Source organism: Phaseolus vulgaris, chromosome 11, assembly GCF_051622355.1.
Source record: "Phaseolus vulgaris cultivar YP4 chromosome 11, ASM5162235v1, whole genome shotgun sequence".
NCBI lineage: Eukaryota > Viridiplantae > Streptophyta > Magnoliopsida > Fabales > Fabaceae > Phaseolus > Phaseolus vulgaris.
In genome coordinates, this window is record NC_143508.1 from 3568463 (window position 1) to 3593046 (window position 24584).

A 24584-nucleotide genomic window follows, 5' to 3' on the forward strand; every position below is an offset into this window, starting at 1 on the left:
AAAAATTTCAACACACCTTAAATAATTGATTGATATAGATAATAATGTTCAATATAAAATATAATGTTATTCTCGTTTATCTCATTAATTAAAGTTAATTACGTATTTAGTCTTTGGTCAAAAAAGTTGAGTATCTACAAAAAATATCTTGATATGGTAGGCAAAAATAATATATACTTTTCAATTGATACCTTTGTTGGTGTGTGTATTTATATGATTATAGTGGATCTTCGATGTTGAATATGAATTAAGGTGAGTTATCGGATTAACTTTGGAGTTATGATAATATTTCCTATTATGATTATGTTAATCCTAATGGATAAAGAGACGTCGAGTCTTTATTAACCCTGTGAATCACATAGTTATCTTAATCAATAATTCTTAATATAGTTAGTATAGGAGGGTACATATAATAATAAATTTATGCATTTAACTATTTTTTGTTGTTGTATTTTATGTGTATTGACATGTGATTAGTGGAGATGTCACCACAACTAACGTTAACAAATTTTAGTTTTAAGAATAATCTACTTATTCATGGCTTGTTTGGAGGATTTTCTTATAAGATTTTTTAGAATAGAAAATTAAAAATTAAAATGATTTCATACATAAATCATTTGAATATTCTCCTTCTAATAGTAGATAAATTGATTTTAAAGAAAAAGTTAATTATTTTTTCGTATACTTTTTTTTTCTAATGCTTAGTTTGGTTTGAAGTATTTTTGAGCTCCGACGTGGTTGTATTGCGTAAGTGATTTTCAGCTTATTAATAGAATTGTTAAGTAAGCCGTTTTGAAATTAAGAGGAAGTAAAGTTTTGAGGAATTGAAGAAGAATCGAAGAAGAAGGGTCAAAGAGCATAGAAATAGAATAGATAATGCGAACCCTTTGCGACGTTTGCGAGAGCGCCGCTGCCATTCTCTTCTGCGCCGCCGATGAGGCTGCTCTCTGCTTTGCTTGTGACCAAAAGGTTCCTTCTTTCTTTCCTTTCTCTTTCAATTCTATTCTTAGCAATTTCCAATTTCATCCATAAATTAACAAATACATACAAAACAATTCTTTACTCTTTGCCCTTACTGCAAGTATTAATAATCTGTGTTCAAAGGAGCCGAAATTCGCTTCAATGTTGTTTCACTTTGATTTTGATGTTTGGTCCTGAGATTGCTTCAGCTTTCATATGCAAAGTAATGCATTTCCCATGAGTTTGGGCCTTAATTTTGAACCTCTTTTGGTTTCAGTTTTCATCCTATGTATGTTGGTCTTTCTTTCAATGCTCTTTTATTCATATTATTTTCTCAGTTTTTCACCTTGTTTTTAATTTGCATTTACTGCCATTTTAGACACTGTTTGTTGTTGATGTCATTTCTACCTCCTTCCGTACCACACACCCTTGTTTAGATGAATATCACCATTAGTACATGTGAGAAAAGAAAGTAAAGAGGAGATCTCGTGTAAGCTAAAATCTCCGTATACAGTTATAAAAACTTTTTCATTTAGCTTCTGTATAAGCTCAAGTCTATAAGTTGAATTTAGCTTGAAGAATTTAATTCATTTGTCATTTTTTTTGTGAGTGTTTGTGAATTTTTTTTATCTAAACAGGGTTTATATCTTTTTAAGATGTGTTTTTGCATCATTGGATCTGAAATGCCTTTGAATTATTATCTCATAGAATCTTAATGTGGAGATTGATTCACTTAGCAAAAGAGGTAGCATTAGGACAACCGAGTTGGAGTTGCGACTCACTTGAAACTGGAACAATACTAACTTAATGAGTAGTTAAGCAATCTAATGGAATTATATTTTGCCCCGCATGTTTTCTTCGAATATCTTTTTATGTCGAGTGAGGCATCCTACCTGTGAATTTCATATTTTTTCTTAGATGGTGCAATAATTACTATGACCCAATTATTTATGCCTTTTGTCAAACGTTTCTGTTAACAACATTCATATATAATTTAATGAAAGTACTACACACTACATTTGCATGCAATTTTTTTCTGACAGCATGTGTTTGTGGTTTGCATTGGAGGTACAGATCCATATGTGTAACAAACTTGCTAGTAGACACATTCGGGTTGGCCTTGCTGACCCCACTGATGTTCCACGCTGTGACATATGTGAAAATGCGCCTGGTACTGAGGGTATTCATATCTTTTTTGCAAGATTGTGCATTCTAAACTATACAGAAGTTGAATCTTTCTCCCATGTCATGGAAATTTGTATGTGTAGCTTTCTTTTACTGTGAGATAGATGGTAGTTCGCTGTGTCTGCAATGTGATATGATTGTGCATGTTGGTGGTAAAAGAACTCACGAAAGATATCTTCTATTGAGGCAAAGAGCTGAGGTATGTTTTAGGATGTTGTAAAGAATTATCAATCTTCCTAGCTTCTGAATAGATCATTTTGAAGTTTATATATCTTGCTTTTGGCCTTTTTATGGCAGTTTCCAGGAGATAAACCTGCCCAAATGGAAGAACTAGGGCTGCAACCTCTGGATCAAAATGAATTTAGGAGGGATGAAGGTCAGTCCCTCAAGCTAAAAACAAGAGACAGTCAGCAGAATCACAGTATCTTACCTGTTCCAAGACAAGAAAATAATATTGATGGCCATAGAAAAATGGATAAAAAGTTAATTGATCTCAACACCAGGCCATTGCGGCTAAATGGACCAACACCAAACAACCAGGTGATTGTTTTTTCCTTTTCTACGTGGACTTGAGTTATTTGATTGAGGGTTGTTTTATAATATGCATTTCATTACCCTTGAATTTAACTAGTTTTCTTAAACGCGCAGAAACAAAAAAGTTGTGACACTTATTTACTTGTCGAATTAACGTATAATCTAATTCTTAAGGAACAGGGTATGGATATTTTAAGAGGCAATAATCATGAATTTGCAAGTGTGCCACCAGTTGAATCCTACAAACAAGGGGCTGAGAAACAATAAAGGTACAACACATGAGATGGGCTGAGGCAGTTACAGAAATATAATGTTTACTCAATTTTCTTTTACACTGTTGACCTTGTTTCTGTCTGCTTAAAGTTTGACTTGTTTGGCTGCAGACCAAATTAATGAGGGAACATAGTTACTTTCATATGAATGAGCTGCATTATGGAGGTAGCTTAAAGTCGATGGTATATACTAAGTTTTCTTAAAGCAGCTTATGTTAACATCCTTAACTTTTGGTTTCTTAAACTTAGTCTGACCTCAGAGGAACTGTTGGTCATATATATTCATGATATTTAATTACATGTCTGCATATTATATATGATTAAATTAAACCCTCAAATTGTTTAAATCTGCTGATTTCAGTTTCTGTACTATGTTAAAAGGGACTGTATGCTAATGCATTGGTTGAAGTAAAGACTTATTATGGCTTCTTTATTAAAATACCAAAGGGGGGGAGGATTGGGGAAGAGTTGTATGATGATGATGGGGTGGTTGTATTGGTACCTATCTGGTTTAACGTTTGGAGCACCAACCACAGTTATAAAAAGGAGTTTAAAGCAACATTATTCTTCATTTATGAAAACCATAATATTTCATTACTATGGTGAAAATACTTCAGAGAAAAAAAGTGGGATGATAAATAAGATTTGACTAATATAAAAGGAAAATAGAAGGAAATAATAATAATAATAATATACTTTAACAACCTAAGAAGATGATTGTTTCAACCACAATCTCAAGGACAAACAAAAACATTGAATTTGTTTTTTTTGTTTGTTTAATAGCACCTCTTTTATGTTGTAGTTACTTTTCATGGGTTATGTTTTATGACCCTTATATTTTTTTTCTAGTTATAAAATAGATATGTTTTTCTCTGTTTTCAATAAAATGACATTTACCTTTTCTATAATTGTAAAATAGACTTTCAACTCTATTGTGATTTTAGTAAATGACATTAATTTTTCTTATATTTTTATTAAAATAATGCTTGACTCTGTTATTTATTTTAAAATAATTCATTTACTCAAACTTAAATACAAATTATAAAAACTAAAAAAATAAAGTTTTCAAATATAAAGTTAGATAAATTTTGTTAAACAAAAGATTGGATTTCACCCCGTTCTGGTTGTCTTTCTAAAAGACCCAGCTAAAATTGATCCACTTCTACCACAGTTTCTTGGACTGACCCAACTTGTATTTTATAAGTTGTTGAGAGCAAAAGTAACTATTTTTTTTGACAAGGGGATTTCATCCTGCACTCCCATGATTTCTACCTGCACTCCCATACTTTCAAAAATATCAATATGATATATTTTGAGTTGTATTACGATCCAGAGTACAAAATTTATATTTCAGACTACAATTCAAAATACAAAATATGTAATTAGAAATACAAACTTTGTATTTTGTATTATTCAATCTAAAATACAAATTCTAAAATATAAAATTTGTTGGAATGTATTATATTTTAAATTATACAATCTAAAATTTTGTATTTCAAATTACATATTTTAATATAAAAAATTACAAATTTTAACTTCTGAATTCTATACTTTTTTTTTTAATTTCATAAAAATACTAAAGAATAATCTGGATACTATGGAAGTAAAGACTGAAACATAGTCGAGCAGGCTGAAAGTGCAGGAAGAATTTTACTTTTGAGAACTCTGCACCTAAGTAACTGTTGAGCTTTGTATTAATAATTTTTTTACTAAAGGTGCACTCCAATAATTTTAAAAATATCAAAATTATTTATTTTGAATGGTAAAATATACTATACAAAATTTATATTTTGAATTATTAAACTAAAATATAAAATTTGTATTTTGATCATAAAACATAAAATACAAAATTTTTAATTTAAAATATATATTTTTAAATACAAATTTATATTTTGTATTATATAATTTAAAATAAAAATTTCAAAATACAAAATCTGTATAGTCCAGACTGCAGAACTCAAAATACAATTTTTTTTAATTTCCAATTTCATATTTCAAAATATAAAAAAAAATACAAATTTTAACTTTTAAATTTTATATTCTAATCTAAGAAGTATCTCAATTCCATATTTTAAAATTGAAAAAATATTTAATAAAAAATTTAAAGAATAACTTGAATAAATATGAAATTAAAGAAAGAAACATACAAGAATAAACACGCAGAAATGTAGGAAGAATATTTTCCTTTTGACAACTGCCCAACTAAGTAACTCTTGAGCTTTTATATTAATAAAAAAATATTAAAGGTCCTTCCCAAACAATATAAAATTAGACAAAAATAATAATTAGTTAATAAGTTATGAGATCTATTAATTTTATATTTTTAATAATTTTTTATCAACAAAAAATAATAATCTTAAATAATGTATCATAACGTTTCTTAAAATTTAGCTGATTAAAATTTATTAGAAATTATAAAGTTATAAAATTTTAACATGCCTACTTTCTTTTTGTTCTTTGTAGGTTTCACCATTGCGTCTTCTTCTTTCTCAACGTGCTGCCTCCTCGCCGCCGAATCATCCTCCTCCCGCGGCGCTGCACGGACCCACGGACCGCCGCATCCTCATCCTCTCCGCCACCATTCACGGCCTCCGTGAGAACCGTCCGCTGTATGATTCTCCCCCTTGCTTATCGGCACATCAACAAACAAGGGATCGTATGTCATTGAAACTCATTCTTTCCCCTTTTTTCTTCCCATTGAATGATTAACGACATTCACTACTCACTCCTAACTTGCTAAGTCATTGAAACTCATTGTTTCACCTTCCTTCATTTACTGCAAACAGTTTATGAGTGTTCTCTGTATTGTTTTCACATTATCTTGAAATTTCATGTCCGTGTTGCCACGGAATGTTTTTCTCTATGTCATTTAGGGTCTGCTAAAATTCTCAATGAGCTAAAAGAAATTCCATTATGAAAGTGCTTATAGAAGAATTTCCTACAAACAGCCCTTACTTGTTTCAATGATGCAGGGTCTGATTGGATTTAACTGCCACATTTTGGTTTTAAGTTGGAGATTTACCTGTGCTTTTTTTTGTTGTTGACATTTTTGCATTTGATTCTCCATAGGGGTTTTAACAGAAAACCAATGGCAAGTGCGTTGGTTAACAGAGTTGGTTCTGTTCGAAACTGTCCTTTACTAAGATCTCCGCTCAACTTCATGAAAGCCTTGAGCACTTCTTCGGATTCTACTTCTTCTGCTCAGAACCCTAAGAAATCAAAGCGAAGAAAGAAGAAGAACTTGTTCGAAGTGGCTCAGTTCTTACCTAACTGGGGAATTGGCTACCACATGGCCAAGACTCACTGGAAAGAAGTTTCTTACGAGATCACTAAGCTCAATCTGTACAAGGTGCTTCTCTTTCGATCCTCAACTTTTTCCTTGTCCTCCTATTGTTTTGCATCGGATTTCATCCAATTCAAATTGAATTTTACAGTGATTTATTCCTCTGCTGTTATCCGTTTTCAGAAGTCACTTTCTTAATTTTATTTTGCAGGATGGAAGGCATGGAAAAGCATGGGGTATTGCTCATAAAAATGGTTAGTGTCATAAGTAGAAGTGATTTTGACTTTTGGATATTCTGTTTATCAATTCTCTGTGCAGCAGAGTCTATTGAAGCCACTGATAGTTTTTCTGCACTGCTATTCTTCAATGAAAGTGTAGGCTAGGCCAAGAGTGACTTTCTTAATTCTTACATAAGAATTGCCTTGATGTCCATTTAGGATAGTCAATCTATTATTGGCGCTTATCAATCTATTATAAATACTTAACAAACTGGATAATAAGCAGAGTTTTCCATAAACAATAAAAATTTGGGTTAGTGAAAAATGTGGGGAGTTTTAATTGAGAACTAAAGAGTTGTTTGAGTTTCATCTGATGGATAAGCTTCATTGCCTTTTTGAGTTGCAAATTTAAAACAGGTGTCCTTCTGTCAATTACGATATACCATGATGTAGAAAGTAGAAATTGTTTACCTGATACTTCATTCCCTTTCCAAGCTTGTCTCTGTTTCATAGCAATATTGCTTGCAGTGTTTCTGATTACACTGCGGTGCTTATGGATTCTCAATCGGAATTTGTAGTTTTTATTTGAGTTGGTTTATGTTGTTTATGCATTCACTTAGGAGGTTCTGTTGGAGTTATTTATTGCTCAATTCAGTGTACCCAGTCCTGCCTAGCATAATACCAAATTGATTCTCTATTATGCTGGTCCCTTGTCTTAGTCTACTTTAACCAAAACTTCTGCTTTAGACCCAAAAATTTAAGCAGTTCTTTATTTCATCCATTCTAACGGCTACTGAAAAGAAGAATTGTAAACATATTCTTATGAATTTTGATAGAAGTGTCTGTTTGACATTTCTAGAGGAACATTTCTAACATTGCCGTGGTGAAGGGCCCTTGGAGAGTGTTTAACGCTTATTGTGAGCTTGTTAGAACTTGTGAGAGGATTGAGCTGGTGTGCATAAGTTCGTCTAAATGATGCCACATGCGGCACTCCATTACATTTGCATGTCTCGGTGTTAACTTTCTTTCTTTTTTTCATTCATGTTCCATATCGAATTAGTTATGATCTTAGTTATAAATCACATTTTTTTTCTTATTTGACAATGTAGTTTCTGTTGGTTGTTAGAACTTGGCAGCTTTATTTTGATAAATTGTCAGGATGTTTTTTGAAGCATAATGTACCTAAAATAAAGTGTAGATTGTATGAAGCATTGCATAAACACTAAAGCATTTTTTAGTACTTTTTTCTGCCTTGATTTTATATAGTACAACTTATTGCAGGCTTGCCGTTGGCAGATGCTCCAAAAAAAATTAGTGGAGTTCACAAACGCTGTTGGAAGTACCTAACGGATGTAGTAAAAGTATCAGAAAGCTCAACAAATTTAACGAGTCCAACAGACAGTGGCTTAAAAGTTGAAACTGAAGCAAGTTGATACTTTCTAGTTCAGGTCTTTGTTCAGGTCTTCAACATTAGCTCATGTTTTTTCAATTGGTCTTGTTGTTTTCGACCATTGTAGATTTTCTAGTCAATCTTGCAATATTCCTTACGCAATCTGCAAGGTGCTTACATAAGTTTATTTTTATATTTATAATAATCAAATGAACTCGCGAATATGAAACGTGCTTTGAGGGAGTCATCTGGCTGCATTTGGTTATCACTATATTTTGTCTGAGTTATTTTATATCCATTCTAATAAATCACTGAATCTATGGTTTCAATATGTTAGTTATTAATTGTGTGTTGATTGTAAATGGGGACTTTGTATGTATGAACATAATTTGGTATCCATATACTTCAATGATGTTCATTTAAATTTATCTACGTACATGATGTAAGTGCTTCTCTAAAGCTATCAGATTTGGATGTCAGATTTCATTTAAAATCAATTGACATTTAGAACAATTTTCCAGATGAATTGTGTAATTTGATACCAAGTCACATTTCAAGATTTGAGACAGACTAAGACCTTTCTATAGTTTTTACATGAGATGATGATAAGGATTTAGACTTGATAGTTACTACATAAATCAAGTACCTTTACATTTCAAGCACATACAAAAAGGTGACAACATCTTGACTTTATGAAAAAGCTTAGGTGGACCTCGTTAATAAATAATCAGTTAACCAAAATAACAATCAAAGCAACAGGGTACCACTGAAGTTGTTCTAATTGGGTGTGTGATAGATAGTAAAGTATATTTACAAGTGATTGACCTATAACATTTAAAATCCCGAAGGTGTAAATAGAAAAAAAATGACATTTTTGGATTGTAGAATCATAAATACTATAAATTAAGACCACGAAAGAAAGCTATAAATATTTAAAATTACTCATTAGAATACAAAGTCTTCGTGTTAAATAAATTGAAAGGTTGTTTATTGACTAAATAGTACCAAGCCATAAATCTTGTACCAAATTCTTCCTACACCTTCGTACCATCTTACTACACCTCTATAACTTTTTAATTTTAACTCTACCTTTTGAGATATAAAATTTGTAACATTCCTTATTATAATATGTATTTTGGGTTGTACAATCTATAAGATAATTTTAGATCCGAAAATATCTTATGAATTATACAATCGAGAAGTTATTACCGGACATGAGAATATTTTCTGTATTATGTAACTCAAAATAAAATTTTTGAATGAAAAAATATATTATAGATTGTAGAATCCGAAAGGTGTAAACAGATTTTTTTTTTTTTTTTTGAGTTATAGAATCTATAAATATTGTTTAAGAACAAAATGAGATGGTCGGAGAAGCTATAACTTTATTTCGGAAGGAATCCAATATCATTGATCAAGTTCATCTCCTCTATGAGAAGCAATTTGGTTTGTTAGGAATTGTTTCACGTGATTATTGTTTCATATGACCATCATTACGTATGGATTTGAATTTCTATTTCACATGCTACATGGATTAGGCTAAAGTTTATTTTCTCTAGGCTTTGTCCAAATTATGATTTTGAGATTTCAAAAAGAGAATACAAACACACTATACATCAATAATGATACTACACAAATTAGACATCTCTTTCTTGCTTTAAATCTGGATAGGCAGAACATTTTTTTATCCAATCACGTATGTGTTTGCATGCCATTCATCATAAATTAGGTTAATTTGTAAAATTCAGCTCAATATTTCGTAATCATAATTGAGGGTTAACAAATGAAATATTTAATACAATGTCTATTTTTCTTCCTAAATTTTGTCACTGTTAAATCTTGAATGAGTTATTACTCTCTTCTAATAAATTCTTGTGGTTTAGAGTTTAAATATCTACTTGAGTTTTTTTTAAAATGAAAAGCAAATTTGTCATGTAGCATTTGTCAAAAGATACGCTGTTGTCTAAATAAAAAAGCAATATATTACACTTTTTTATGTAGTTTGTGATAGACAAATATGTATCATGTGGCAGAGTATCTGTCTTCAAAAGTTCTGTAATGAGAAGTTGTGATATATATTATTAGCGTGTTAAATCAATTACACATTTTATTTTTCTGTTACAAGTACAAGAAGAGAGTGCTAAACAATTTTCTTGAAGGTATCTTCTTGCTAACTTTGACTGGTTTTATCTTCCTTGGGGATTAAAAGTTGTTTGATCTTAGCCTAAGCAAGGAAGACTTCATTTTCGTTTAAAGAGGAATAGAGTGGACTTGTTGGTAAGTTTGACTCCATGGCAAAATTTTCAGTTCTCAAATTGATGATATGTTAATAATCATATACCAGATTATAACTGAAAAGAGAAATATTTTTTTTGGGTTTTTATCAGATAGATTCAACAATTTTGTTATACATGGAAACATATTCAAGTACACAACTCATAGGAAAAGGTTTATTAAGTTGTAAAGGAACATGTAACCATAAACAAAAATAGTCTCCAAGACTATAAAAACAGTACATTTTAGACAAATTAGTCTTTCAATTCATCCTCCGTCAACACCTACTGCAACTGCTGGTGGTGTTGCTGCCTAACATGTATCATATGCACTAGAAACATCTTAGTAGGAGTAACCTTTGACGAACAACTCCTTCTTGGCTTCCTCAGATTCACCCTCACCAGTGTACTTTCCAAGCTGAGCCAGTGAGTTGGACTTGGCACGGAAAAGGAGTGCATCTTGTGATGCTTTCACTTGCTCTGGGAGTCCTCCCCATGTCTTCAAGGCAGTGTTTTGGAGGGCTCTGGCATATGAAAATGACACATGCCAGGGGTTTGGAGACTGGTTCATGGCATTCAAATTTAAGGTAGCTTCAACCTCAGACTGTCCACCAGACAAAAACTGCATAACACAACTTTGGTTACCACATGAAAGGGAAGTTAGGAATGCAAAGAATGATGCATTTTGGCAGTGTTACTTACCATAATTCCAGGAACAGCAGGGGGGATTCTCCTGTGAAGGAGCTTTAGGGTGTAATCAGCAACTGTTTCAGGACTGACCTTCTCCTTGGACTGAGCTCCAGGTGTAACCATGCTAGGCTTCAGGAGAATACCCTCAAAAAGGACATTGTTCTCAGCAAGGTAGAAGAAAACCTCTGCCCACACCTTTTGGGCCACTTCAAAAGTTCTATCAATAGTATGTTCCCCATCAAGCAAGATCTCTGGCTCCACAATTGGGACCAATCCATTGTCCTAAAATCATTGAATGAAAACATGTTGACCCTTCAGAATCAATACATTATATGTTCAGCATTAAACTCAAAATCGTTATCAGTTTTGTTCGAAAATTTAAATGACAGATAATTATTATGGTTTTAAGTGTAAGTTATAGTATAGTTGCTATCAGATAACATGTTTGAGAAGTCTATTGTGAGACTAGACTATTTTAAAAAGATGTATTCTCTATTTGAAAAGTATCAGTGAACTAAAAATATATTCTGTGTTCAAAATAAATAGGTCCTCTTCTTAGGCTTATGTAAAAAGCATCCATTACCTTACATCCATAAACAGAAGTGTAGCTCTAAGAAAAAAAAATCAAATCACCAATACAACTTGAGTGGTTTTCTCACCTGAGAAATTGCAGCATAGCGAGCCAGACCCCAGGCTGCTTCCTTAACAGCCAGAGCAGTGGGACCATTGGGGATGCTCACAACAGTACGCCTAATATGGTGTTATGGGTTGATATGATGAAAAAATGAGCATGATGTGTAGCACAAGAAAAAAAAAGGCACAAAATTATGAATGATTTTGCTGTCACTGCAAAGGGCAATGAACAATGAACACTCACCATTTGGCGAAACGGGCACCTTGCTGATAGTATGCAGCTGAGCGAGAGGCAAGACCATCCAAACCTTGGCACCATGACTCATCGTTGGATCCAGCAAGGGGAACCAAACCCTGTTGTCTCAATTACATAAACCATGATTTAAATGTACATACACTGCCATATTTTAGTTCAACATCGAGATTTTCACTATGTTGAACTACAAAAAAGCTAACCTCCGATATCTTATAACTAAGCAGTGTTTATGTGAGACTTGAATCATCTTTCTATATGGACAATAACAAATATCTGAATGATGGTACAATTAAGCATAAAGTACATATCATATTAACATCCATCAACACTCATACTAATTCTTTTCATTGCTATTTGAGGTGTTAGTAGTAACTGCATAGCAAAGGAAGAAAAGGGTGATTCCAAAATTCTTACCTTGTCGACCTTAATACCAGGAACAATTTTTTGCTCTTGGAGCACATCGACAATCTTCTTGCCATCAATGGTGGATTGGTAGAGAGTTTCCTCAAAGAGAATGGCACCAGAGATGTATTGACCAAGGCCTGGAACTGTAACAAGGAGGGTACGGTATGCCTGGCGGTTAGCTTCAGTATTCTCTAGCCCAATTGAAGCCAAACGCTTCCCACAGGTAGCATTGGACTCATCCATAGCCAAAATACCCCTCCCTGGTGAAGCAACGATTTTCTGTTTCCACACGCAGCAAAATATTATCAACAATGTGAAAACCATACTTTGGAAGCAAACAAGAACAACCCCAAAGATTTAGCTTCTAAAGTAGAAAACAAAGTGAAGTTATATTCATTGATTAGAATAGTTCATAACTACAACACTTAGGCACATATTTATAACCAGAATCTCAAGTGTGACAGTCATAAACTATCCTTTCTCCTCTAAATTCCAACAAAGCCAAATGGAAAACAAGAAGGAATCGGATTATGAGTGTGAATAATTTCAGTTTAGTTCAATTACAAGATGCTTTTAGTATCTATCTGTAGATAAAATTGTCCATAAGAGCCAGAGAAAAAGGTAAAATGCATTTAGCTTCTGTAAGCTAAAATAATCTAAACTGCTGAAGAAGTTAAACAGAAAGAAGTCACATAAAAAGAAAGTGCATGAGTTGTTTACTATCATACCGCAGTCTTAACAAGCTCATCAGCATAGGAACCAGCTCTGATGGTGAGGGCTGAAGGGTTGGTGGGGCTGCATCTGACAACTGATGCAGAAGGTTGGCGAAGGGTTTGACCCTTCACCCACTCAGACTTGTCAAGAACAAGTGAAGACTTGAGCAGAGAGGGTGATGCAGAGGCCATTGTTGAGTGCAGGTGTTAGCACTAGCACAATCTTATCTCCTACAGCAACCTTTGTATAGGCCTCTTTACCACACATGCAACGTTTTCGCTTCATTTATAGTTCTCAAGTGATGTCTCATCTGAGGCTGCTGTGAGCTAACCTATCCACACTTGACATGTGGATGATAACTTCAGCTTCCTTCCCACTCTGTGCTGCCATTACGTGGTTCAAATGGATGCTTTTTTTCTCACCTTGTAAAAATGACTTAGAAAAAAAGAAAATAGAGGATCGATATTATTTCCCATTGTGTTACTAGTCGTGACAAGTATTACATGCACCAAAAAGGGTACCAATTATTGCTGTCTGTGGAGGAAGGAAACGATGAAGCAAGTATGAGGTTATTATTTACATTGTTGATTAACTGTTTTGTCTCCTTCTCACTGGTTTATGGTCTTGGTTCAATGATAGGGTGTTGTGAGGTTGAGGTAACGATGTCTCCAGATCATGCCTTGTCAAGGGTTCCTTGTAATTATGCCTTCTTCCCCTGTCCCACATCCTCTGCAATGATATTTTAATGCCTAATTAACTCAAATATATACACACTAACCATATCTTTGGGTTAACTTAAATTTTAATCTAAAGAAAATTGATAAGTTCACAACGTAACAATTTATAGTTATAATTATAATTTGGTCAGATGCAATTTTAGAAATTAATTTATTTTAATATAAAATTAATTTTCTTTTTAGCTTTAAATTTTTCATTATCAAATTTATTCTTATTATTAAATTTATCCTTATTAGTAAAGAATATTTTAATGATAAATTATGGTATATTAAAAAGTATTTTAATAATGGATTATGGTATATTTTTTTATAAGTTTGAGTTAATTTTTTTAATATATAATATTTATAATTATTCTTATTTTTGTAATAAAAATTAATTTTATATTAACATTTAAATAAATTTATTAAATATATAAAAAATATTGAAAATAATATTTATTATTATATATATTTATTTTTTATATAATTATATATGTTTTGTTGATATTATAATTTTATTTTATTATTTATAATTATATGTTATTATTAATAGTATAACTAAAATTTATTAAATAAATTTATTTAACATTTAATTTTATATATTATATATATATAATTATATTAATATAATTATATATATACAATATATAAAATTAATATTTTATATTATATAATTTCATAGTTATATTTATGAATATTTTAAAGGGTATTAATGTAAAATACTTTTATTCTTTTAATTTTTGTGAGAGGAAAATAAAATTTTAAAGAGTGTTAACGTAAAATACTTCTATCCTACATTTCTTTTAATTTTTTCATGTGAGAGGAAAACAAAATTCATGCTCTCTTCAGTCTCTTCCTTCACTTCCAAACATGTTGATCCAAACAAGGGATCTTTTTACTCGTTCATCGATGTTCACACTTCATCAGCGAATCCAAACACAACATTAATCTAATTAAAAAATTGATTCATTTCAATACAAAATCATTTTCTTTCTAATTTTAGTTTCAAAATGATTCATTTTAGTTGTAATTTGGTATATGATTATCAACATATGAACACTCTAGATCTAATTAAGAGTTTTTTCATCTTGTTGAAAAGAATATATTATCTCTATAGACAAGTTGGGTTTTACCCGATAATTAATACTAAAATGAGATTTTGCATGTTGTTCAAGAGAATATGTTTTTTTTTATTAAAAAACTTTTATGTTAGACAGTCCAAGAAAATATATTTAGAAGACTTCTTTTACACCCCTATGTAATATAGTAGGTTTATACAAAAGTTCCAACCCTAGTGTTTCTAGTACATCACGAATCAATAGTAAGTATTAACTTTTTTTATGTCATTAGTTAGAATTTTTAATAATTTATTCTAATTTTATATTAGATTATTTATTTATATATGTAGTTCATTTCACTTATTCTTTATTATTACAATGCAATTGATGAGTGGTTAATAAATATGATAATATCCTTTAGAAAATTTGAAGTGATTATTTTTTTTTTTAGGAAATTTGAATTGTTTAAGGATAAACTATGCTATTTAGATATAAATTTTTATATGAAATTGAAAGTAGTAATTTGATTATTTAAAATGAAATAAATTTAAAATTTATTTTTAGTTAGAATTTAAAATTCATATTCTTAAATTTATATAACTTTTTTTCGTATTTTTTTGGTTGAAACTTCATCGATTTGACTAAGATTGAAGTATTGTTGGTGATGAAAATCATTCAGTCATAACATGCATAGGATAAAGAGACCAAATAAAAAGGACAATTATAGGAGGAAGGAATGTACAAAACATATCACATAAGACCTCCACACCATGAAAGAATACTAGAGTCTTGGTCAAAAGACTAAAAAAACTAAGACTCAACTGACTCAGTGAGACAAAGTCAAACATCTTTTTAGACCGTACTTTAATTTATATAATTTGTAAAAAGTAGATTATTTGGATCATTTATTAAGTCTTGGTTTAATTTTGAGCCTTATATTTGGACCAATAAAAGAGTGAGTGCACATAGTAATAGACCGTATAGGTTAGAAAAGAGTAATCCACCACTTGGCATCAGAAGCATGAGTGTGTTATGAAAGTGGACTTTAGGCCTAACTCAACCCCATAAAACCAGCTCATAGGATTGAGGTTTGCACCCACTTATATACAATGAAAGGCTCTAATCTCTAGTCAATGTGGGATCTCCAACACACCCCCTCACGCCGAGACTGCCAACTCGTGCGTGGGACTATATATTTTGGGTGGTCCGATAACGACCCGATAGCGACCCGATAGCGGGTGGCACGATAGGCCCAACACAAACACTCGCTAGGATAGACTTGAAATGACTCTGATACCATAAATTTAGCATAGTATGAGTTGAAACTATTTGAATTGATAGAATATGTAGAGTTATAAATGGATCCTTTTTGAGTAATGCTAATCAAAAGATAGTCAATTAACCTTCTCTTAAACTTATTTATGTGTGATTCATGTATAGGTAATAATGCCTCAACTTCACTAATTGGAATATGATCAAAATTGCTTTCAATAATAGAGATTATGAGGTCATACTCTTCTAGTAAACCTTAAAAAATAATATCTAAATGTTTGCGAAGAAGAATAAGATCAAAATGGCAAGAACCAAGAGCATCAATAATATATTTGACGTGAAGAAAAAATTCATGCACCATAACATTCCTCTTCATTAAAACATAGTATTTTTTAACTCTTATAATTAAATATATATATATTATCTAGATAAAATCTGAATATTGAAAAATAAATCAAATAGTTTATTGTGACTGAATGAAATAAAAATAATAATAACTAATAATAAGAAGAGAAATATAAAAAAAAAATAAAGAAAGAGAGAAAATGGGATTTTGGAGTAATGTAAGAAATTTTAAACCTAAAAATATTTGTAGCTTAATTATAGTGTATCACTCCAATCAAAAGGTAAAGAAAGAGTCATGTTAAACTCTTTTATATTAATATTAATAAACTTATATATGTTCTATTAATCTTTTATTTTTTTAATTATATATTATTTCACTTTCTTTAATTTTATATATATATAATTTAATTTCCAGTTTCTGTTTATTTATACGGATATAATTTAAGTTATCTCTATTTACACACTAGTTTTGTTTGTTTATATTTGTGTAATTTAATTTATCTGCAATCATATTTATTTATTTATTTATAATTGTATCATTTAATTTCTTGTTACATATTGGTTTTGTTTGTTTATTTATTTATATGTTATTTAATTTATCTTTTGATTAAAATTCATAAAATTATTCTTGAATACTCATGAAAATTACATAGTCTACACACGTCTGTTTATGAAAATACTCATGAAGCTGATCCGAAATTTGAAATGAGTGAATAGAATCTATTAGTCGAGACAAAATCAACAAAGAAGAGAGTCAATTGAAACCATGACAGAAGGATATAATCTTATTGTTCTCGTTTACTCCCTGCAGCATCTTACTGCACTAAAGGTGGAGTTAACTTGGTATCTGCTGATTTTCCACTTTCCATCCGAAAGTTATTCCATTCTGTTTCCATATGTAATATGTAGCAAAGTACTTAATAGTAGTAGAAAGGAAGTGAATCATATATGTTATTATGCAAAAGATTCAAATGCTGCAGATGCCTCCTCAGTATTTTTGTATTCAGAAAGTAAGAAAATGGCTTTAACAAGTACGAAGAATCTATTCTGAAGGTTCTTTTTTAAGGTTCTTCTAAAATGTTATGTTCTTTAACTTTTTAACAGTGTAAGTCACTTATATTTTACCTTGATGATTTATGAGAATATCTATGATAAGGAAATCAAATTAAATTGATAAAATAACATTTGTTCTTGGTTGGACTCTGCATCCACCAAGTAGGAGATTAAACACACTCATTATGTTTTCTTCAGCAGAAGTAGTTTAGGTGAAAAAATGGACCTATCATCAATGATATGAATAAGAGCAAACTGGATCTAAGAATCGCTGAAAGAAAAAAAGTTAATTAGGACCATATGTGGTTTTCATAGATTCACATTGTTCTAGATGGGAACAAGTCATCTGCTACTTCATTATTCTGTTTCATTTTGTTTCTGAAATGATGATTTTTTAAATGTGTGAATAAATCTTGATGTCACCTTTTTAGAGGAATAAAAAATGGATCAAAATTGCAATTACAATCCTTATAAAGCATTGCATGTATAACTTACTTTACACTGATAGCAGGATTCAGAACTACCGTTTTTTCACATGTCTTTTCCTGTACTTCCATAACTCGTCCTTTTTTCTCTTAGGTTTCACAATACCCATCTTATTTCTAACCACACCAATCAAGGATCTCCTATCCGTTCTGTTTTTGATTGCAGCTTTATCATCAAGAATCGTCCGAAGCTTCTGGTAAGAATTGGCATCCATTACCTTACCATTCTTGACCATCTCCTGGTGATAAAAGAATGCCTGAGCAAAATCTCGAACGCGGATAAATGCATATATGATTGTTGAATAAGTTACAGAATCTGGCTTTATGTTACGATCTGCCATCTCTTCCAACAACTCTGGCAGCTTTGAGTGTCGCCCTCCTCGCGCATACGCATTCATCAGCATATTGTATGTCAACAATGTTGGATGCAATCCAACTTTCCCAAATTGAGATATTACATCTCTTGCTTCCTTGTAGTGACCATGTTTAGAAAAACCATCAACAAGAGTATTGAATGTCACTCGTGTTCCTTCAACTTTCTCCCTCCTCATCAACTTCCATATTTTCATTAATGTTTCGGTATCACCAGCTCGTCTAAATGCATCTAGTAAAGCAGTGTAGGTTTCTATGGATGGTTTAACACCTTCCCTTTGCATGTTTTCAAATGCTGCATAAGCTTTCTCATGCCAGCCACTAACTGAATATGCATGGATCAGAGCTGTATACGAATGTGAAGTGGGTTTAATACCATCCTTCCTCATCTTCAAGAATGTATCTGCAGCCATGTCACTCATCTTTTTCTGCTTCCCATATGCACTGACAAGACAAGTATATGATTTGGCATTTGGCTTCAACCCAACATCCAGCATTTCAGCAATCAGCTTCTCCACAATCTTAGGCTGCATTTTTCTGCTGTATGCATGCATTAGAATGTTGAACGTAGCTTCAGTGGGCTTAATCCCTTTAGCTTTCATCTCAACAAGAAGGCCTTCAGCTTCTTCTACACAGTTGGATTTACAATATGCATCCATCAGGGTGTTGTACATAATAGCATTTGGAGAAACTCCTTTCTTCTCCATTTCAGATAGGATGATGAGAGCTTCCCTCATCAAACCCTCAACACAAAATGACTTTATGAGTGCACCTAGAACTTCTTCACCCCATTTGACTCCTTTTCCATTCATTTTCTCAAAAAATTGCCATGCATCTTTTGCACTATGGCCAAGTTTTCTCATAACAATAACCATAATAGAGCATGTCACGTGATCCGGCAGAACATTATCTGCTTCCATTGACTCATACACTTTCCAAGCATCTTCATACCTAAAACAATCAGGTAGACTTCAGCAATAAACTCTTACAATACACGGTATTTTAGAGAGGGGTGATGCTGCTCTAAACATTGTGAGAGCATTTGTCTAAGTAGGGAGAGATGAAACATCTTTGGTTATTTTACATTGTTTTCCATACAATAATAAAAATATCTTAATCATAAATAATATTTAAGTTTTGACAGTTTGAAGTTTGTAAGCAGCACAGGGAACCAATACATCAGAGGTAATTTGTAACATCTTAATTCTCTGACAAGTACCACTGGAGTTTAATAGACTTTATAGTAGTTCATAGGACTCTCAATAACAAACCTAGAACAAGACAAGCCCAACAGGCAAAAGAAAGGACTTCCATTGATCAGCATTAATGGGAAAACTGACTGGTGTTTAGAGACTAGGGATTGTTTCAATCAATGGAAAGGCTGCAATAACCAACACCTAGTTAAATAATCTGTTAAGGTATATTTTTACCCAAACAAATTAAATTATATATTTTTCGCAACTGGACTGGAGTAAAACTACAGAAACATTATATAAAATAAAGTAATTTACAAAACAATATACTTCCAGTTCCACCTTTGAAGAATAATATACATTAACAATGTTTCCCTAACTATATTACTAATATATCTAAGAAACCAACGGATAGCCCATCAAGAGAACTTGCAAAGAATATGCAACCACATGAAAGTCATGCTGAAACTGATGTGCTAGTACAGTTAATATTCAAGTCATAACATTGTCTGGTTTCTTGTAATCACTGATCAGAATTCTAGGTAGAGATGATCCAATAAGTAGTTTCCAGTGTTCAGTTGAAACATAATTAAGAAATGACATGGTTTATACCACTGCTTGGATAACAAGCCTACAGTATCTTGTTCATTTCCTTATTTTCCACTATCATTACAAGAGTTATCACTGAAACAAATGAACTAGTAAACAAGTTAAATTAATTAAACGTGTATCATTCTACCTAAGCAAAAGTAACAATCTATTTTACTTGCATTTGCATCCTCTATTGATCTTCCCATGATCCACACAAAAGCAGCAAGAGAAAAACAAGCAAAGCAACTGTATTTTGCAAAAACTTTTTACCTGCCACTAGAAAGAAGGCCTGAAATTGCAGCATTGTAAACATGAGCATCTCTGAACTCCTTGGTGGATGGTAAGTTTGAGAACAAAACCATCAACTTATCAGCCATCCTTGCCTTCCCCAACAAAGGAAACAACACAGTGCAAGCCCGAGGTGTCACCAGTGAAGGTTCCTGCGACCTCATCCACTGAAAGAAATACAAACAAGATACCAGAAGGTGCTCCTCCCCAAGTGATTTCAAAACCTCCCAACACTCTTTCTCACTAACCCTTCCTTCGTATTCAACCAAACCCTCCTCCAGAGTAAGATTCTGCGGCAAGTTCCTTGCAAGCTGAATAATCTCCCCCACAATCCCCTCAGGTAAAGGCAAACCCTTTTTCTCACAAACCATTTCTCTCTTTTCTTCAACCAACAAAGAGCCATCCTCCAAACCCGTTTCAGATTCTTCTTCAACAGGGTCACTCGTGTCAGAAGCAAGGTGCCATGATGTGCGACGGTTCTTCTGAAGCGACAAACTTCCTTCTCTTCCCGGGTCTTGGAAGGAAATCCTATTGCGGGTTTTGAAGAATTTGTAGATTGGATCATCTGGGTCGCGAGCTTGTTCCTTCTCTTCTTCTATTGTTTCTATGACCTCTTGTTCTTCTGGTTCTGGTTCTGGTTCTCGTTGGAGATATGGGAGGAAAATGGGGGTTGGTGAAGAGTGGATGGTGTTGGAAGGTGATGCACACAGACAAAGGGTTTTGGAGATTAAAGAGGTTGAGATTTTGGAATGTGAAAGAAAAAAAGGTTTTGAAAAAGTATGAACATGAAAATGGTGTGAAACGGAAGAAGACGGAGGTAGTGTGGAGTGTGTGAAGTTGAAAGCCATGGCTCTCTGTGAACGCACACAAAGGTTATCTTCTCCCCAAAGCTTGCTGATTCCTCACATGATTCCCATTCCCAGGTTCTGCACTGTCTCAAACAAAAGAACACAGAGAAATTGCAATTTTTTGTTCTTCCTCCAATTTTAGTTTCTTAATTTTTTATATTTTTAAAAGTCTACAATTTTACTTTAGTTTTTAATCTTATATAATTATTTATTTTCATTTGATTTAATTAAATTCTAAACATAACATATTTATTTAAAAACACAATGAGAAAGTACTGTAATTAATCAACATGCAAAAAGTAAAACACAAAAAAATTAAAGATTGAATCAAAACTATTATTTCAAAAAAAATATATAAAACTAAAATCATCAAAAAATAAAAAATTAATAACTTAACCTAACTTTTTAAAAATATTAAAGAAAAAAAAATTCAAAATAATTTGTTGGAGGGAAGTCTGAAAATATTTTAGGAAACATGTAATTGATAATATTTTTTTTAAAAACGATTAAATAAGAGTTATTTTATTTTGATTATAATTAAATTAAAATTTAGATATACTTTATTTTGGTATACCTATCAAACTTTAATTAACTTTTTTACTATCACATTGTTGAGAAGTTCACAAAATTTTTAGCCTCTCCACATAACTTACATAAATCATAAGATCCTTAAAAACATTATTGTTAAATAACACGTTAAATTTTCTATAAACTCTATACCAAAGATTTAGTAAAATGTATAAATAGGATTTATAAATAATCTCAACAAGTACATATAGTATTTAGACTAACTTAAGTGTCAACAAAAATATTCTTAGTTGTTTAGATAGTTATGGATGTATTTAATTTGATGCCAATTTTAATTATATAAATTGGTAATTATTTAAAGTATAGCAAATATGAAAGTTAATTTCTCAATCAATTTAAATTTAAATTATAATTACTATCTATATTTTTTTATTATTATTATAGGTGAATTATGCGGCACTCTTTGGAAGCTTCCAATTCAGTTTCTCCCACAACAAAAGGGTACTGGTTATATGAATAGAACATCAATATCAAAACCTTAAGGCTTATAATAAAACAAATATTAAACTCTTCCTAGCAGAGAAAATTATAGACAATAGAACCGAAAGAAACATAAAAAAAAAAAAAACAATATCTAATAATTTAGATGAAGGATAGTCATGAAAAAATGGATAAACAGTCCGTGTCTTATTTTATTATATAAACCGTCCCACTTCCACATCTTTTTGTATATTTTCATTTCCTAATTTATTGTTGTAGCAATGGCGATAACATGATTAGTGGGATCAAAGAGTTCCAAGCCTTGTTTCTCTAAGCTACAAGAGAATGAGAATCTAAAATTTTTTATTTTTTAATTTTTTCATCAACATTTGTATTTTTTATTAATTATTTTTTTTAGATGCGACTCCGAAAAAGATATTGAAAGTCATGCTTCTCCCTCTGGCCTTAAGCGTGTGTTTGGATTAGGGGGAAGAAATGTGAAGATTTGAGGAAGTGAATTTGAAGTGATTTGAGTGAAAAGTACGAAGAAAGTTAGGTTGTTTGGATTAAGACAGATAAATAATGAATTTGTGGAGAAAGTTTATTAAAGTTATTGAGTGATGTGATGTGTGTGAGGAAATTTTTAATTTTTTAAAATATTATAATGTAAATTTATAAATTTATCTATAATTTGTAGTAATTAAAATTTTGTATATTTATTTTTATTTATTATAAATAATTTTTTTATTATTAATTATTAGTATTTATTTTTATTAATAATATTATTAAATATTTTTATTGCTTAAATTTATTTAATATTTAATATTTAATATTTTTATTTTTATCATAGATACATATAAAAAATATTTTATAAATAAAAAATTATTGTTAATATTATTATTTAATAAATTTATTTTAATTATTATTAGATTTATAATTTATATTTATTTTTATTATTATTGTTTTTAATTTTATTTTATTTTTAAAATTTTATTTCATTTACTATTACTATTTATAATTTTATTACTTTTTTATATATTATTAATATTTTAAATTTTATGTATATTATTATTATTTTATTATTTTTATATTTATATTATTAATTTATTTTCTTTTATTATTATTTATAAGTACATTTAAATTATTATATAAATATATTAGTTTATTATTATATTATATTACCTAACTTTTTCAGAATTCACTATGCTCATTTTCTAACTCTCCCGTAAATCTACACCTTTCTGACAAATTCTTTTTACAAATAATTGTCTTTTAATACGAGTGAATATTTAGCTGAGCCAAAGATATCACATAACTAGTCGCCACCAAGTGTTATTATCTTTTTCAAATTCTGTAGTCCATTCATTTGTAAGTCTCTATATGCCTAATCTGTTGGCATTTTTTTTTAAAATCTTCAGCTATTTCATAGTTTATCCACTAATTCTTCAATCCTAAATCAATCATTTTTCTGGTATGATAGAATTTTTTTTCCTATTTTAAAATGATGGTTAGTAATGAGGGGTCAGTTTTGAAAAATAATAATCAGAAAAAAGGTAAATCTAATGATAGGGTGATTATAGAATAAAATTTCTTGTGTTTTAGCACTATTTTAGTGTAAAACTTGTATTTTTACCTTAAATAACACATCTTTGACTTGGTACAACCAAGCCCTCCCTTATACACTATCAATTTCACCATACTCATCTTCTCCAATGCCCCATATTCTTCCTTCACCACACCTTTACTTATCACTCTTGAACCTTATAAGTGAAACTCATAAAAATCAATCATCTTAACCTTCTCACTCACTTCATTATCATTGGAAATGAAAGTTGATGCATATCATGAAAATCACGCAGTCACATGTTGTCTTCTCCGAGTCCAACTTTTTCTACATTATCTAAAACTGTGATCATTCACATAAATTTTATGTTGACCAAAGAAAGAAAATTACGTGTTTTTACATAACTTTTTCATAATAAAAATCGTGCTATGACGTAATTTATCCAATTCCATAAGAAAAATTTATCCCCTTATATAATAAAACTAATAAATTGTATCATTTTAATAGAAAAATCATTTTTTAATATATGTTTGTGTAGAATAGAAAAAGATAGGTTTTAACATAAAATTTACACTCTACAATTTACTTAAATTTCCTAATGTTTTGAATAAAGTGAAAAAAATTGAATGTGTTTGGATTGAAATATGTTAGGAAAATTTATTGATATATGTAAGTGATGAGATAACTGTAAATCTATTTTAATTTTTTTTTAATGGTGTAAATTTTAAGATTACAAATTTACTCTTGTATATAAAAAATAAAATATTAATTAATTTTTTGCACATTTTAGTTAATTAAATAATATAAATTTATAATTATAAATAAAAAATTAAAAACATTAAATTAAATATTTAATTATAATTATACTATTATTTATTTTATTAGTCAAATTAGTGTATTTATATAATTTTAATATTAGTTATGATTATTTAATTTATATTATATAATATTATATATGTATTAAGTATATATTTTTAT

General features: G+C 30.6%; 4 protein-coding genes across 9 annotated transcripts; 2 read left to right on the top strand and 2 right to left on the bottom strand.

Moving 5' to 3' along the window:
* Nucleotides 1-544: 544 nt before the first annotated feature.
* Nucleotides 545-3298, top strand: LOC137811028 (B-box zinc finger protein 18). Of its 5 annotated transcripts, none has more exons than XM_068612599.1 (6): nt 545-969; nt 2035-2131; nt 2229-2344; nt 2443-2685; nt 2854-2948; nt 3063-3298. In XM_068612599.1, the coding sequence occupies exons 1-5, from the start codon at nt 877-879 to the stop codon at nt 2944-2946; spliced, it is 642 nt and encodes a 213-aa protein (XP_068468700.1). In that variant the 5' UTR covers nt 545-876; the 3' UTR covers nt 2947-2948; nt 3063-3298. The 5 variants fall into 5 exon arrangements, with proteins under 5 accessions (XP_068468700.1, XP_068468709.1, XP_068468691.1 ...); XM_068612608.2 differs by having other exon boundaries at nt 740-969; nt 2860-2948; XM_068612590.1 differs by having other exon boundaries at nt 774-969; nt 2035-2140; nt 2860-2948.
* Nucleotides 3299-5358: 2060 nt separating this feature from the next.
* LOC137811047 (uncharacterized) lies at nt 5359-8171 on the top strand. 2 transcript variants are annotated; one of them, XM_068612620.1, is made up of 4 exons: nt 5359-5607; nt 6021-6300; nt 6446-6488; nt 7734-8171. In XM_068612620.1, the coding sequence occupies exons 2-4, from the start codon at nt 6040-6042 to the stop codon at nt 7883-7885; spliced, it is 456 nt and encodes a 151-aa protein (XP_068468721.1). In that variant the 5' UTR covers nt 5359-5607; nt 6021-6039; the 3' UTR covers nt 7886-8171. The 2 variants fall into 2 exon arrangements, with proteins under 2 accessions (XP_068468721.1, XP_068468731.1); XM_068612630.1 differs by having other exon boundaries at nt 5391-5560.
* A 2099-nt stretch (nt 8172-10270) lies between these two features.
* Nucleotides 10271-13071, bottom strand: LOC137811059 (fructose-bisphosphate aldolase 1, chloroplastic). The gene is made up of 6 exons (XM_068612641.2): nt 12828-13071; nt 12109-12378; nt 11683-11792; nt 11465-11555; nt 10818-11087; nt 10271-10737 (listed from the first exon to the last, which is right to left on the bottom strand). The coding sequence occupies exons 1-6, from the start codon at nt 13002-13004 to the stop codon at nt 10459-10461; spliced, it is 1197 nt and encodes a 398-aa protein (XP_068468742.1). The 5' UTR covers nt 13005-13071; the 3' UTR covers nt 10271-10458.
* A 4587-nt stretch (nt 13072-17658) lies between these two features.
* EMB1006 (Pentatricopeptide repeat (PPR) superfamily protein) lies at nt 17659-21170 on the bottom strand. The gene is made up of 2 exons (XM_068612651.2): nt 20169-21170; nt 17659-19065 (listed from the first exon to the last, which is right to left on the bottom strand). Exons 1-2 carry the CDS (start codon nt 21032-21034, stop codon nt 17778-17780), a joined length of 2154 nt encoding a protein of 717 aa, XP_068468752.1. The 5' UTR covers nt 21035-21170; the 3' UTR covers nt 17659-17777.
* Between the last annotated feature and the right edge of the window lie 3414 nt (nt 21171-24584).